At 55.8% G+C, this 14,146-nt stretch overlaps 1 protein-coding gene across 1 annotated transcript in view; it reads left to right on the forward strand.

Annotated features, from left to right (window-relative positions):
• The window catches only part of LOC148135328 (leucine-rich repeat-containing protein 71-like), a 380,621-nt gene extending 371,680 nt beyond the window's left edge, over positions 1–8,941 (forward strand). Inside the window, exon 11 of the mRNA XM_087985124.1 lies at positions 8,561–8,941. Within this exon, the coding sequence (XP_087841250.1) occupies positions 8,561–8,695 (135 nt within the window). The 3' untranslated portion in view covers positions 8,696–8,941. The remainder of the gene's footprint in view (positions 1–8,560) is intronic.
• Positions 8,942–14,146: the final 5,205 nt, after the last annotated feature.

Below are 14,146 nucleotides of genomic sequence, written 5' to 3' on the forward strand. Positions count from 1 at the left end.
AGGGATGTGCAGGTTAGGGGGGATTGGCCATGCTAAATTGTCCCATAGTGCCCAGGGATGTGCAGGTTAGGGTGGATTGGCCATGCTAAATTGTCCCATAGAGCCCAGGGATGTGCAGGTTAGGGTGGATTGGCCATGCTAAATTACCCCGTAGTGCCCAGGGATGTGCAGGTTAGGGTGGATTGGCCATGCTAAATTGTCCCATAGTGCCCAGGGATGTGCAGGTTAGGGTGGATTGGCCATGCTAAATTACCCCGTAGTGCCCAGGGATGTGCAGGTTAGGGTGGATTGGCCATGCTAAATTACCCCGTAGTGCCCAGGGATGTGCAGGTTAGGGTGGATTGGCCATGCTAAATTACCCCGTAGTGCCCAGGGATGTGCAAATTAGAAACGTTAGTCAGGAGGATATGTCCAGTAATAGGGTTGGGAAATGGGTCAGGGTGGGTTAGTCTTCGGAGTGTCGGTGTGGTACTGTTGGGCCGAAGAGCCTTTTTCCACACTGTCGGGTTTCTCTGATCACACGGTGAAGTGTGACCGAGTCACAGAGCAGTCCCTGCTGGGTCAGATGGCACGAGGTGGGTTGGTGTCGCGCCTGTTTTGAAAAGTCCTTCACAGGAGGTGGGCATCACTGGCTGGCTCAGCATTTACTGCCCGTCTCTAATTGCCCCCTTTGAGAAGTTGGGTGTGAGCCACCCTCCTTGCCCCCTCCCCCTGTGCGGTGTCGTGACACCGCGCCCCGTTCAGGAGCCCCTTCCACAATTCGGACCCCCGAAGGAACGGCCGGTATATTTCGGGGCGGTGTTGGGGAAGGGGGGGCTTGCAGGGTGTGGTGCTGCCCATGTACCTGCTGCCCCTTGTGCCCCCCCTACCCACCGTGCCGGGGGGGGGGGGTGGGGGGTGTGTCTGGGGGGGGTGGAGGTGACGGGATTTGGGAAGGTGGGTCTTGTAGACAGTACCCTCTGTTGTGGGATGGAGGGAAAGGGGGGTGGGGGGTGTGGGACCAATCGAGAAAGGGGGAGAGCTGCTTTGTCCCTGGACAATGTCAAGCTTCTCAAGTGTTCGGGAGTCGTACAGCCTGGAAACAGAGCGTCGAGTCCAGTCAGTCTGTGTTGCCCATAGTCCCAAACTCGGCTGCACTTGGCCCTTAGCTCCCCAAACCAGCGGCCTACACTACCTGGACAAGACATCCCACCTCCCCCACTGAGCAACGAAGGCCAAGTTGGCTGAGTGTCTGGAGCTGCCCCCATCCAGGCAACTGTTCCATCACAGCCCAGAGCTGGGGAACGTGGGAACAGGAGGCGGCCATTCGGCCACTCTGCGGCGGACCTGTGGCCTAACCCCCTTCTGCCGAACGCAAATATACACCTGATCCCGCATCCTGTGTGTTCCACAGCTCTCCCACCCTTCTGTGTGTGCGCGCAACTACTAGATCTGCTCTCTCCAACCAATGAGATGCTTGTTATCTTGATCTAACCTGTCTTGTCCAGTTAAGATCTGGGAGACTTTGATCAGGTCACTCTGAGAAACTTGGCCTGATGTGTCTCACCTCGCCTCATCGCACTCAGTTTAATCAATGTGACCTTCTGAGCTACATCTGCCTCTGCAGGGAGAGAGAGAGAGAGGGAGGGAGGGAGGTCTGGCTCTCAGGTAGCTCTGTTCCCTGGCACTGTCCATTCCTTTACCCCGACCTCCTGGTCCGAACTGCAATGACCCACACCTCTTCCTTTTCTCCGGCTAGTCCTCATCCACTTGCTGTTGGTCCGAACCTGGGCCCCCAAACCCGACGATCTCGCAGTCACCCTGCCAAACGTAACAGGACGTGAGTGTGTCTTGAATCACACTGCCCCTTCCCTGAGGGCCTGCCCCCTCCCAGTGCCCACACTCTGACTGATGCTCCCCAACCTGTCCATACATCCCAGGGACATTGGCTATTCACCCCCACAGGAGCAGTAGGGTGCACGCACACTCAGAGCCACGTTACTGGGATTTCACAGCGAGCCGAGTGGTTGGAGTTGGTCATTTTGGTTTGAAATGGAAACACCTTCTCATTCAGGGAAAAACACAGGACAAGCAATGGGGGGGGGGGGGGGGGTGGGGGGACAACTCAAGCAGACAACATGAAGCTCCCATCCACAGTACCTTCCTGACGTGAAGCTGTTAACAAAGCACTCTCTCGTTCAGACTCAAAGCTGCACACTGGCTTAGTCCACGAACAAATACTGTGATGGTAGCTTTTAGTGAAAACTAAAGTCCTATGCTTATATTATAAATACAGGAGAGAGAGAGAGAGAGTGTGTATGTGGGGAAAGTGAGGACTGCAGATGCTGGAGACCAGAGTTGAAAAATGTGGTGCTGGAAAAGCGCAGCAGGTCAGGCAGCATCCGAGGAGCAGGAGAATCGACGTTTCGGGCATTAGCCCTTCTTCAGGAATGAGGCTGGTGGAAATGACGGAGGATGATACGATGTCACGTCCCGGTACCTTCCCTTGCAACCGCAAGAAATGCAAAACTTGCGCCCACACCTCCCCCCTCACTTCTCTCCAAGGCCCCAAGGGATCCTTCCATATCCGCCACAAATTCACCTGCACCTCCACACACATCATTTACTGTATCCGCTGCACCCGATGTGGCCTCCTCTATATTGGGGAGACAGGCCGCCTACTTGCGGAACGTTTCAGGGAACACCTTGGGACACCCGCACCAACCAACCCAACCACACCGTGGCCCAACACTTCAACTCCCCCTCCCACTCCACCAAGGACATGCAGGTCCTGTGAAGCGCTTCTGTGAAGCGCTTCTGTTTTGTTTCCTCCGGCATTTATAGTGGCCTGTCCCTGCTGCTTCCGGTTGTCAGTTCCAGCTGTCCGTTGCAGTGGCCGGTATATTGGGTCCAGGTCGATGTGCTTGTTGATTGAATCTGTGGATGAGTGCCATGCCTCTAGGAATTCCCTGGCTGTTCTCTGTTTGGCTTGTCCTATAATGGTAGTGTTGTCCCAGTCGAATTCATGTTGCTTGTCATCTGTGTGTGTGGCTACTAAGGATAGCTGGTCGTGTCGTTTCGTGGCTAGTTGGTGTTCATGGATGCGGATCGTTAGCTGTCTTCCTGTTTGTCCTATGTAGTGTTTTGTGCAGTCCTTGCATGGGATTTTGTACACTACATTAGTTTTGCTCATGCTGGGTATCGGGTCCTTCGTTCTGGTGAGTTGTTGTCTGAGAGTGGCTGTTGGTTTGTGTGCCGTTATGAGTCCTAGTGGTCGCAGTAGTCTGGCTGTCAGTTCAGAGATGTTCCTGATGTATGGTAGTGTGGCTAGTCCTTTGGGTTGTGGCATGTCCTCACTCCGTGGTCTTTCCCTTAGGCATCTGTTGATGAAATTGCGCGGGTATCCGTTTTTGGCGAATACCTTGTATAGGTGTTCCTCTTCTTCTTTTTGCAGTCCTGGTGTACTGCAGTGTGTTGTGGCCCTTTTGAATAGTGTCTTGATGCAACTTCTTTTGTGTGTGTTGGGGTGGTTGCTTTCGTAGTTTAGGACTTGGTCTGTGTGTGTGGCTTTCCTGTATACCCTTGTGGTGAATTCTCCGTTCGGTGTTCTCTGTACCATTACAGAGGTGTTCTCTGTTAGAAATACAGGACACAGGCCAGTCGGTCTGTTTGTCTGTCAGTCTGTGTGTGTGCGTATGTGTTAGAAATACAGGACACAGCCTAGTCTGTCTGTCTGTATGTGTGTATGTGTTAGAAATGCAGGACACAGCCTAGTCTGTGTGTGTGTGTATGTTAGAAATACAGGACACAGCCTAGTCTGTGTGTGTGTGTATGTTAGAAATACAGGACACAGCCTAGTCTGTGTGTGTGTGTATGTGTTAGAAATACAGGACACAGCCTAGTCTGTGTGTGTGTGTGTGTTAGAAATACAGGACAAAGCAGTCTGTCTGTCTGTATGTGTGTATGTGTTAGAAATGCAGGACACAGCCTAGTCTGTGTGTGTGTATGTGTTAGAAATAGAGGACACAGCCTAGTCTGTCTGTCTGCCTGTGTATGTGTTAGAAATAGAGGACACAGCCTAGTCTGTCTGTCTGCCTGTGCATGTGTTAGAAATACAGAATACATGCGCGGGCGTGTCTGTCTGTCTGTCTGTGTGTGTGCGCGCGCGCGTGTTGTTATGCCTGTGATGAGAGCCATGTGCCTGACACCAGGCCCCTGTACTTGCTTGCTGTTAAGGGCATCCAGTTGTTGTTCCTGGAGTGCTAGTTTGAGAGTCGGTCTGTTCAGCTCCTCTCTCAGAATTGAGTTCAGAGTTTGCCTTCCAGAGTTGATGAGGAAGTCAGAGCTATTGATTCTCCAAGCTTTCTCTGCTCCTGGGGACGTACATTGCTGGGATATTTGTTCAGCTGTTTCTCTTTAAAGATTATGTCATTCCTCACAGCGAGAGAGAGAGAGGGCGATCGCGGTCCCCCTCCTTGCTAATATCTCCACAACCTGTGGAACAGAAACTAAACGTCCAACGCCTGTTGCTAGGCACCGGACCCCCACGAGATCACACTCTCTTTGTTTTGTGATCCGGACAATAATTGATCTCTCCGTTCAAAGGTTATCTCTCAAAGTCTCCTCGTTGTTCCCAAACAGTTTGACCTTTTGACCTTCCGGTTTTCCATTTCCAAGGAGCTACGCAGCGAGCTGTCTGCAACTCGGACATTGTGCAAGCCTCCCACCTATTCCAGCCCACAGACCTGTCCAGGCCCGGGTGCGGGCCTCTCGGCCTGTTCTCTAAACCCCCCCCCACTCCGAGAGATGTAAAATCCCAGTGTAAACGCATCATCTATACAACAAACAGGGCAACATTCCTTTCATCCTTCACTCTCATTCTCTGTTGTCCAGGACTTCGGCAATTTCGTGCCACCTTTCGAACCTGCAAGTTGCTTCAGAGTTTTTAACTTGTAGAAAATGTACATGCGATCCTTTTTTATACATTTACATTACATTACAGTGTGGAAACAGGCCCTTCGGCCCAACAAGTCCACACCGACCCGCCGAAGCGAAACCCACCCATACCCCTACATTTACCCCTTACCCCTTTCCGCTGAGATTCTCAACCCGTGCATTCAGTTAGCAAACTCCATCGAAATAAGCGTGCATTTGGAATGACTGTACACAGGATTCTGACCAATGTACGTTAGCACTTCCTTGTCGCTCTTTCTGACAGACATAAAGTCAAACCCCTCTCTCAGTTCAAACCAAACTCCCCGAAGTGCGCCCCGTGATTTGTGAAAATGTGAGGGAGTGGGGGCAGAACTCCGCTATTTAAAACAAACATAACAAGTTGTTTTCCTACCTCGAATAATGAACACTAAACAAAAGTGTTAACGAACTGAGCACACTTTTCCTTAACTGAACACAATCCTATTAACACGCTGTTCCAGTGACACACTTTTTAAACACGGCATGAACTTAATTTCAAGTCTACACGGTCTCTGTCTTCTCCGCTCTCTTCAATCTTCCGTCTGATGATCTCCCTGGGTCGTTATCTTTCTTTTCACTGCACTTACAGGGAAAGGGTACCCTTCTTCCTTTGAGAGTGAGATGTCAGGTGAGCAGTTGTGCGGCTGATCGCCGGCAATTGCTCTCAGACCAAATTTTTAAAACGCCCGCGTTTTTTTTATACCCCCCGACACCGTTCCCTGTCATTGGTCCGATGTTGCCAAAACGATGAATTCACGCTCGAGTGGGTTTTAGTATCCCGGGGCATAATTTAAAACCGATCAGTTAAATTCGAATTATTGCGGATGATACGAAAGTCGGAGGAGTTGTAGATAGTGAGGAAGGATGTGGCAGGTTACAGCGGGATATAGATAAGCTGCAGAACTGGGCAGAAAGGTGGCAAATGGAGTTCAATGTAGCTAAGTGTGAGGTGATTCACTTTGGTAAGAGTAATAAAAAGATGGGGTACTGGGCTAACGGTCGGATACTTGGTAGTGTGGATGAGCAGAGGTGATCTTGGTGTCCATATACACAGATCCTTGAAAGTTGCCACCCAGGTAAATAGTGCGGTGAAAAAGGCATATGGCGTACTCGCTTTTATTGGTAGAGGAATTGAGTTCCGGAGTACTGAGATCATGTTGCAGTTGTATAAGACTCTGGTGCGGCCGCATCTGGAGTATTGTGTGCAGTCTTGGTCGCCATACTATAGGAAGGATGTGGAGGCACTGGAACGGGTGCAGAGGAGGTTTACCAGGATGTTGCCTGGTATGGTAGAAAGATCGTATGAGGAAAGGCTGAGGCACTTGGGGTTGTTTTCATTGGAGAAAAGAAGGTTTAGGGGTGACTTGATAGAGGTGTACAAGATGATTAGGAGTTTAGATAGGGTCGACAGTGAGAATCTTTTTCCACGTATGGAGTCAGCTATTACAAGGGGGCATAGCTTTAAATTAAGGGGGGGTAGATGTTAGGGGTAGGTTCTTTACTCAGCGAGTCGTGAGTTCATGGAATGCCCTGCCAGTACCAGTGGTGGACTCTCCCTCATTATGGGCATTTAAGCGGGCATTGGATAGGCATATGGAGGACAGTGGGCTAGTGTAGGTTAGGTGGGCTTGGATCGGCGCAACATCGAGGGCCGAAGGGCCTGTACTGCGCTGTATTCTTCTATGTTCTATCTCTCAGCCCCCTTGGTCTGCCCCCCCAACATTCCCGATGAACAGCTCATGTCCGATTCTCCTGCTGCTCGGATGCTGCCTGACCAGCTGTGCTTTTCCAGCACCACACTCTCGACTCTGATCTCCAGCATCTGCAGTCCCTCACTTTCTCCTAATTGCTCCATGTGCCGAATCTGGAACAGACCAACTCCCAGCCTGGGCAGCTGCACTTCAACTTGGCTTCGAAATTCGGAAAGTGAACATCTACTCGTTCGACTTGGTCAGGCATGTCAGAGCCATTTAAAATCCCAGGGTTTCACTACCCACTGTCGAGCATTGAATCAGGGGGTTCACCATCTGAGAGCAGTACCCTACCAGCTTCTGAACACCTGTAACCACGGCATCAATTGTCACTTCGTGTCATACCCAGCACAATGGATGGTAGTCCTGGTTAGTGGAGGTCAGTCATTTAGTTTAGTTCATTCAGATAAATGCGAGGTGCTGCATTTTGGGAAAGCAAATCTTAGCAGGACTTATACACTTAATGGTAAGGTCCTGGGGAGTGTTGCTGAACAAAGAGACCTTGGAGTGCAGATTCATAGCTCCTTGAAAGTGGAGTCGCAGGTAGATAGGATAGTGAAGGCGGCGTTTGGTAAGCTTTCCTTTATTGGTCAGAGTATTGAGTACAGGAGTTGGGAGGTCCTGTTGCGGCTGTACAGGACATTGGTTAGGCCACTGTTGGAATACTGCGTGCAATTCTGGTCTCCTTCCTATCGGAAAGATGTTGTGGAACTTGAAAGGGTTCAGAAAAGATTTACAAGGATGTTGCCAGGGTTGGAGGAACTGAGCTACAGGGAGAGGCTGAACAGGCTGGGGCTATTTTCCCCGGAGCGTCGGAGGATGAGGGGTGACCTTATAGAGGTTTATAAAACCATGAGGGGCATGGATAGGGTAAATAGGCAAAGTCTTTTCCCTGGGGTGGGGGAATCCAGAACTAGAGGGGCATAGGTTTAGGGTGAGAGGGGAAAGATATAAAAGAGACCTAAGGGGCAACTTTTTGACCCAGAGGGTGGTACGTGTATGGAATGAGCTGCCAGAGGATGTGGTGGAGGCTGGTACAACTGCAACATTTAAAAGGCATCTGGATGGGTATATGAATAGGAAGGGTTTGGAGGGATATGGCAAACGGGACTAGATTGGGTTGAGATATCTGGTCGGCATGGACGGGTTGGGTGACACGGTGGCTCAGTGGTTAGTATCGCTGCTTCACAGTGCCAGGGATCCAGGTTCGAGCCCAGCCTCGGGGCGACTCTCTGTGTGGGGTTTGCACATTCTCCCCCCCCCCCCCCCCCGCCCCAAGTCTGTGTGGGTTTCTGCCGGGTGCTCCGGTTTCCGCCCACAGTCCAAAGGTGTGCAGGTTAGTGTGGATTGTCTATGCTAAATTGTCCCATAGTGCCCAGGGATGTGCAGCTTAGGGTGGATTGGCCATGCTAAATTGTCCCGTAGTGCCCAGGGATGTGCAGCTTAGGGTGGATTGGCCATGCTAAATTGTCCCATAGTGTTGGGTGCATTAGTCAGAGGGAAATGGGTCTGCGTGGGTTAGTCTTCGGAGGGTCGGTATGGAGTTGTTGGGCCGAAGGGCCTGTTTCCACACTGTAGGGAATCTAATCGAAGCTACACACACAAACAATCATTGGGCTGTATCCTGTATTTACAACACACACATTCACACGGGACTGTACTGTGAATTGACAACACAATAATTAAGAATAAAAGGGGGACAGAATTTAAAATTAAACCAAGTGACACGTAGACCTTGGGTTGGGAGTGTATTTGTTTGTAAAACAGAATTGCCTACCACGGGGGTAGTTCTGGATTGGCCTGTTCTTTTGTATTTCTCTGTCCTGACCGGGATCTCGTAATTCTTTCCATTTCAGAGGAACCTGTTTCCTGGGTCGTGTGAGACCTACAGGCAGCTGCACAAGCTGATGTTAGCTCGGGATCCCGTTTCCAGGCAGCAGATGGTGTGTTCCCCATCGCCAGGTCATCACGACCCGCAGACCCCGAGCTGAGCTCCTTCAGTCAGGAGTATACTCCCCCCAGAAACCCCACAGCGGCTTGGCCAGAGAGACAGTGGGAGGAATGGGGTGGGGGTGGGGGGGAGGCGAGGTGGGGTTCAAAACTCACTACAACGCAATCAGCAAAATCTCACCCACCCTTCCCCCAAGTCACACCATGTTGTCACACTGGCATTCAACTGGGGGACTGCTCAGAAAGTGGGGATGACGAGAGATACATTCAATAAAATGTTCAATGGGTTTCAGAAACATTCTGGTTCCTGGTCAGGGCGAGAATTTGTGTCCGATCAGTGCAGCGCTCCCCATTGCAATCGCAGCAGGTCACAAACACAAGGGAACAGACAGGGTTACAGGGACTGGAGGGCGGTGTACAGGGACAGGAGGGCATGTACAGGGTTACGGGGACAGGAGGGCGTTGTATAGGGTTACAGGGACATGAGGGCAGTGTACAGCGTTACGGGGACAGGAGGGCAGGGTACAGGGGTTACGGGGACAGGAGGGCAATGTACAGGGGTATGGGGACAGGAGGGCGGTGTACAAGGTTACGGGGACAGGAGGGCGGTGTACAGGGTTACGGGGACAGGAGGGCGGTGTACAGGGTTACGGGGACAGGAGGGCGGTGTACAGGGTTACGGGGACAGGAGGGCGGTGTACAAGGTTACGGGGACAGGAGGGCGGTGTACAGGGGTACGGGGACAGGAAGGCGGTGTACAGGGGTACGGGGACATGAGGGCGGTGTACAGGGGTACGGGGACAGGAAGGCGGTGTACAGGTACACAGGGATATGAGGGCGGTGTACAGGGTTACCGGGACAGGAGGGCGGTGTACAGGGTTACGGGGACAGGAGGGCGGTGTACAGGGACATGAGGGCGGTGTACAGGGTTACAGGGACATGAGGGCGGTGTACAGGGTTACAGGGACAGGAGGGCGGTGTACAGGGTTACGGGGACAGGAGGGCGGTGTACAGGGTTACGGGGACAGGAAGGCGGTGTACAGGGTTACGGGGACAGGAGGGCGGTGTACAGGGTTACGGGGACAGGAGGGCGGTGTACAGGGTTACGGGGACAGGAGGGCGGTGTACAGGGTTACGGGGACAGGAGGGCGGTGTACAGGGTTACGGGGACAGGAGGGCGGTGTACAGGGTTACGGGGACAGGAGGGCGGTGTACAGGGTTACGGGGACAGGAGGGCGGTGTACAGGGTCACGGGGACAGGAGGGCGGTGTACAGGGGTACGGGGACAGGAGGGCGGTGTACAGGTACACAGGGACAGGAGGGCGGTGTACAGGGTTACGGGGACAGGAGGGCGGTGTACAGGGTTACGGGAACAGGAGGGCGGTGTACAGTGTTACAGGGACAGGAGGGCAATGTACAGGTACACGGGGACAGGAGGGCGGTGTACAGGGGTACGGGGACAGGAGGGCATTGTACAGGGGTACGGGGACAGGAGGGCGGTGTACAGGGGTACGGGGACAGGAGGGCGGTGTACAGGGTTACGGGGACAGGGGGGGCGGTGTACAGGGTTACAGGAACAGGAGGGCGGTGTACAGGGTTACCGGGACAGGAGGGCAGTGTACAGGGTTACAGGAACAAGAGGGCAGTGTACAGGGTTACGGGGACAGGAGGGCGGTGTACAGGGTTACGGGAACAGGAGGGCGGTGTACAGGGTTACGGGGACAGGAGGGCGGTGTACAGGGTTACAGGAACAGGAGGGCGGTGTACAGGGTTACCGGGACAGGAGGGCAGTGTACAGGGTTACAGGAACAAGAGGGCAGTGTACAGGGTTACGGGGACAGGAGGGCGGTGTACAGGGTTACGGGGACAGGAGGGCGGTGTACAGTGGTACGGGGACAGGAGGGCGGTGTACAGGGGTACGGGGACAGGAGGGCGGTGTACAGGGTTACGGGGACAGGAGGGCGGTGTACAGGGTCACGGGGACAGGAGGGCGGTGTACAGGGGTACGGGGACAGGAGGGCGGTGTACAGGGTTACGGGGACAGGAGGGCGGTGTACAGGGTTACGGGGACAGGAGGGCGGTGTACAGGGGTACGGGGACAGGAGGGCGGTGTAAAGGTACACGGGGACAGGAGGGCGGTGTACAGGGTTACAAGGACAGGAGGGCGGTGTACAGGGGTACGGGGACAGGAGGGCGGTGTACAGGGGTAACGGGACAGGAGGGCGGTGTACAGGGTTACGGGGACAGGAGGGCGGTGTACAGGGGTACAGGGACAGGAGGGCGGTGTACAGGGGTACGGGGACAGGAGGGCTGTGTACAGGGTGACAGTGACAGGAGGGCGGTGTACAGGGTTACGGGGACAGGAGGGCGGTGTACAGGGTTACGGGGACAGGAGGGCGGTGTACAGGGTTACGGGGACAGGAGGGCGGTGTACAGGGGTACGGGGACAGGAGGGCGGTGTACAGGGTTACGGGGACAGGAGGGCGGTGTACAGGGGTACGGGGACAGGAGGGCGGTGTACAGGGTTACGGGGACAGGAGGGCGGTGTACAGGGGTACGGGGACAGGAGGGCGGTGTACAGGGTTACATGGACATGAGGGCAGTGTACAGGGTTACGGGGACAGGAGGGCGGTGTACAGGGTTACGGGGACAGGAGGGCGGTGTACAGGTACACAGGGACAGGAGGGCGGTGTACAGGTTTACGGGGACAGGAGGGCGGTGTACAGGGTTACGGGGACAGGAGGGCGGTGTACAGGTACACAGGGACAGGAGGGCGGTGTACAGGTTTACGGGGACAGGAGGGCGGTGTACAGGGGTACGGGGACAGGAGGGCGGTGTACAGGGTTACGGGGACAGGAGGGCGGTGTACAGGGTTACGGGGACAGGAGGGCGGTGTACAGGGTTACGGGGACAGGAGGGCGGTGTACAGGTTTACGGGGACAGGAGGGCGGTGTACAGGGTTACGGGGACAGGAGGGCGGTGTACAGGTTTACGGGGACAGGAGGGCGGTGTACAGGGGTACGGGGACAGGAAGGCGGTGTACAGGGTTACAGGGACAGGAGGGCGGTGTACAGGGACAGGAGGGCGGTGTACAGGGGTACGGGGACAGGAGGGCGGTGTACAGGGGTACGGGGACAGGAGGGCGGTGTACAGGTACACAGGGACAGGAGGGCGGTGTACAGGGACAGGAGGGCGGTGTACAGGGTTACGGGGACATGAGGGCGGTGTACAGGGTTACGGGGACAGGAGGGCGGTGTACAGGGTACCGGGGACAGGAGGGCGGTGTACAGGGTTACGGGGACAGGAGGGCGGTGTACAGGGTACCGGGGACAGGAGGGCGGTGTACAGGTTTACGGGGACAGGAGGGCGGTGTACAGGTTTACGGGGACAGGAGGGCGGTGTACAGGGTTACGGGGACAGGAGGGCGGTGTACAGGTTTACGGGGACAGGAGGGCGGTGTACAGGGTTACAGGGACAGGAGGGCGGTGTACAGGTTTACGGGGACAGGAGGGCGGTGTACAGGGTTACAGGGACAGGAGGGCGGTGTACAGGGTTACAGGGACAGGAGGGCAGTGTACAGCGTTACGGGGAAAGGAGGGCGGTGTACAGGGTACGGGGACAGGAAGGCGGTGTACAGGGTTACAGGGACAGGAGGGCGGTGTACAGGGTTACGGGGACAGGAGGGCAGTGTACAGCGTTACGGGGAAAGGAGGGCGGTGTACAGGGTACCGGGGACAGGAGGGCGGTGTACAGCGTACGGGGACAGGAAGGCGGTGTACAGTGTTACAGGGACAGGAGGGCGGTGTACAGGGTTAAGGGGACAGGAGGGCGGTGTACAGGGTTACAGGGACAGGAGGGCGGTGTACAGGGACAGGAGGGCGGTGTTCAGGTACACAGGGACAGGAGGGCAGTGTACAGGGTTACGGGGACAGGAAGGCGGTATACAGGGTTACGGGGAGAGGAGGGCAGTGTACAGGTACACTGGGACAGGAGGGCGGTGTACAGGTACACGGGGACAGGGGGGCGGTGTACAGGGTTACGGGGACAGGAGGGCGGTGTACAGGGTTACGGGGACAGGAGGGCGGTGTACAGTGTTACGGGGACAGGAGGGCGGTGTACAGGGTTACAGGGACAGGAGGGCGGTGTACAGGGTTACGGGGACAGGGGGGCGGTGTACAGGGTTACGGGGACAGGAGGGCGGTGTACAGGGTTACGGGGACAGGAGGGCGGTGTACAGGGTTACGGGGACAGGAGGGCGGTGTACAGGTTTACGGGGACAGGAGGGCGGTGTACAGGGGTACGGGGACAGGAAGGCGGTGTACAGGGTTACAGGGACAGGAGGGCGGTGTACAGGGGTACGGGGACAGGAGGGCGGTGTACAGGGTTACTGGGACAGGAGGGCGGTGTACAGGGGTACGGGGACAGGAGGGCAGTGTACAGGGGTACGGGGACAGGAGGGCGGTGTACAGGGTTACGGGGACAGGAGGGCGGTGTACAGGGTTACGGGGACAGGAGGGCGGTGTACAGGGTTACGGGGACAGGAGGGCGGTGTACAGGGGTACGGGGACAGGAGGGCGGTGTACAGGGGTACGGGGACAGGAGGGCGGTGTACAGGGTTACGGGGACAGGAGGGCGGTGTACAGGGGTACGGGGACAGGAGGGCGGTATACAGGGGTACGGGGACAGGAGGGCGGTGTACAGGGTTACGGGGACAGGAGGGCGGTGTACAGGTACACGGGGACAGGAGGGCGGTGTACAGGGTTACGGGGACAGGAGGGCGGTGTACAGGTACACAGGGACAGGAGGGCGGTGTACAGGGTTACGGGGACAGGAGGGCGGTGTACAGGTACACAGGGACAGGAGGGCGGTGTACAGGGGAACGGGGACAGGAGGGCGGTGTACAGGGTTACGGGGACAGGAGGGCAGTGTACAGGGGTACAGGGACAGGAGGGCGGTGTACAGGGGTACGGGGACAGGAGGGCGGTGTACAGGGGTACGGGGACAGGAGGGCGGTGTACAGGGTTACGGGGACAGGAGGGCGGTGTACAGGTACACAGGGACAGGAGGGCGGTGTACAGGGTTACGGGGACAGGAGGGCGGTGTACAGGTACACAGGGACAGGAGGGCGGTGTACAGGTACACAGGGACAGGAGGGCGGTGTACAGGGTTACGGGGACAGGAGGGCGGTGTACAGGGTTACAGGGACAGGAGGGCGGTGTACAGGGTTACGGGGACAGGAGGGCGGTGTACAGGGTTACGGGGACAGGAGGGCGGTGTACAGGGGTACGGGGACAGGAGGGCGGTGTACAGGGGTACGGGGACAGGAGGGCGGTGTACAGGTACACAGGGACAGGAGGGCGGTGTACAGGGTTACGGGGACAGGAGGGCGGTGTACAGGGTTACAGGGACAGGAGGGCGGTGTACAGGGGTACGGGGACAGGAGGGCGGTGTACAGGGTTACGGGGACAGGAGGGCGGTGTACAGGGGTACGG

The sequence above is a fragment of the Chiloscyllium plagiosum genome, unplaced genomic scaffold, assembly GCF_037043375.1.
Source record: "Chiloscyllium plagiosum isolate Xiang-an unplaced genomic scaffold, Cpla_swu_hap1 HiC_scaffold_50, whole genome shotgun sequence".
Taxonomy (NCBI): domain Eukaryota; kingdom Metazoa; phylum Chordata; class Chondrichthyes; order Orectolobiformes; family Hemiscylliidae; genus Chiloscyllium; species Chiloscyllium plagiosum.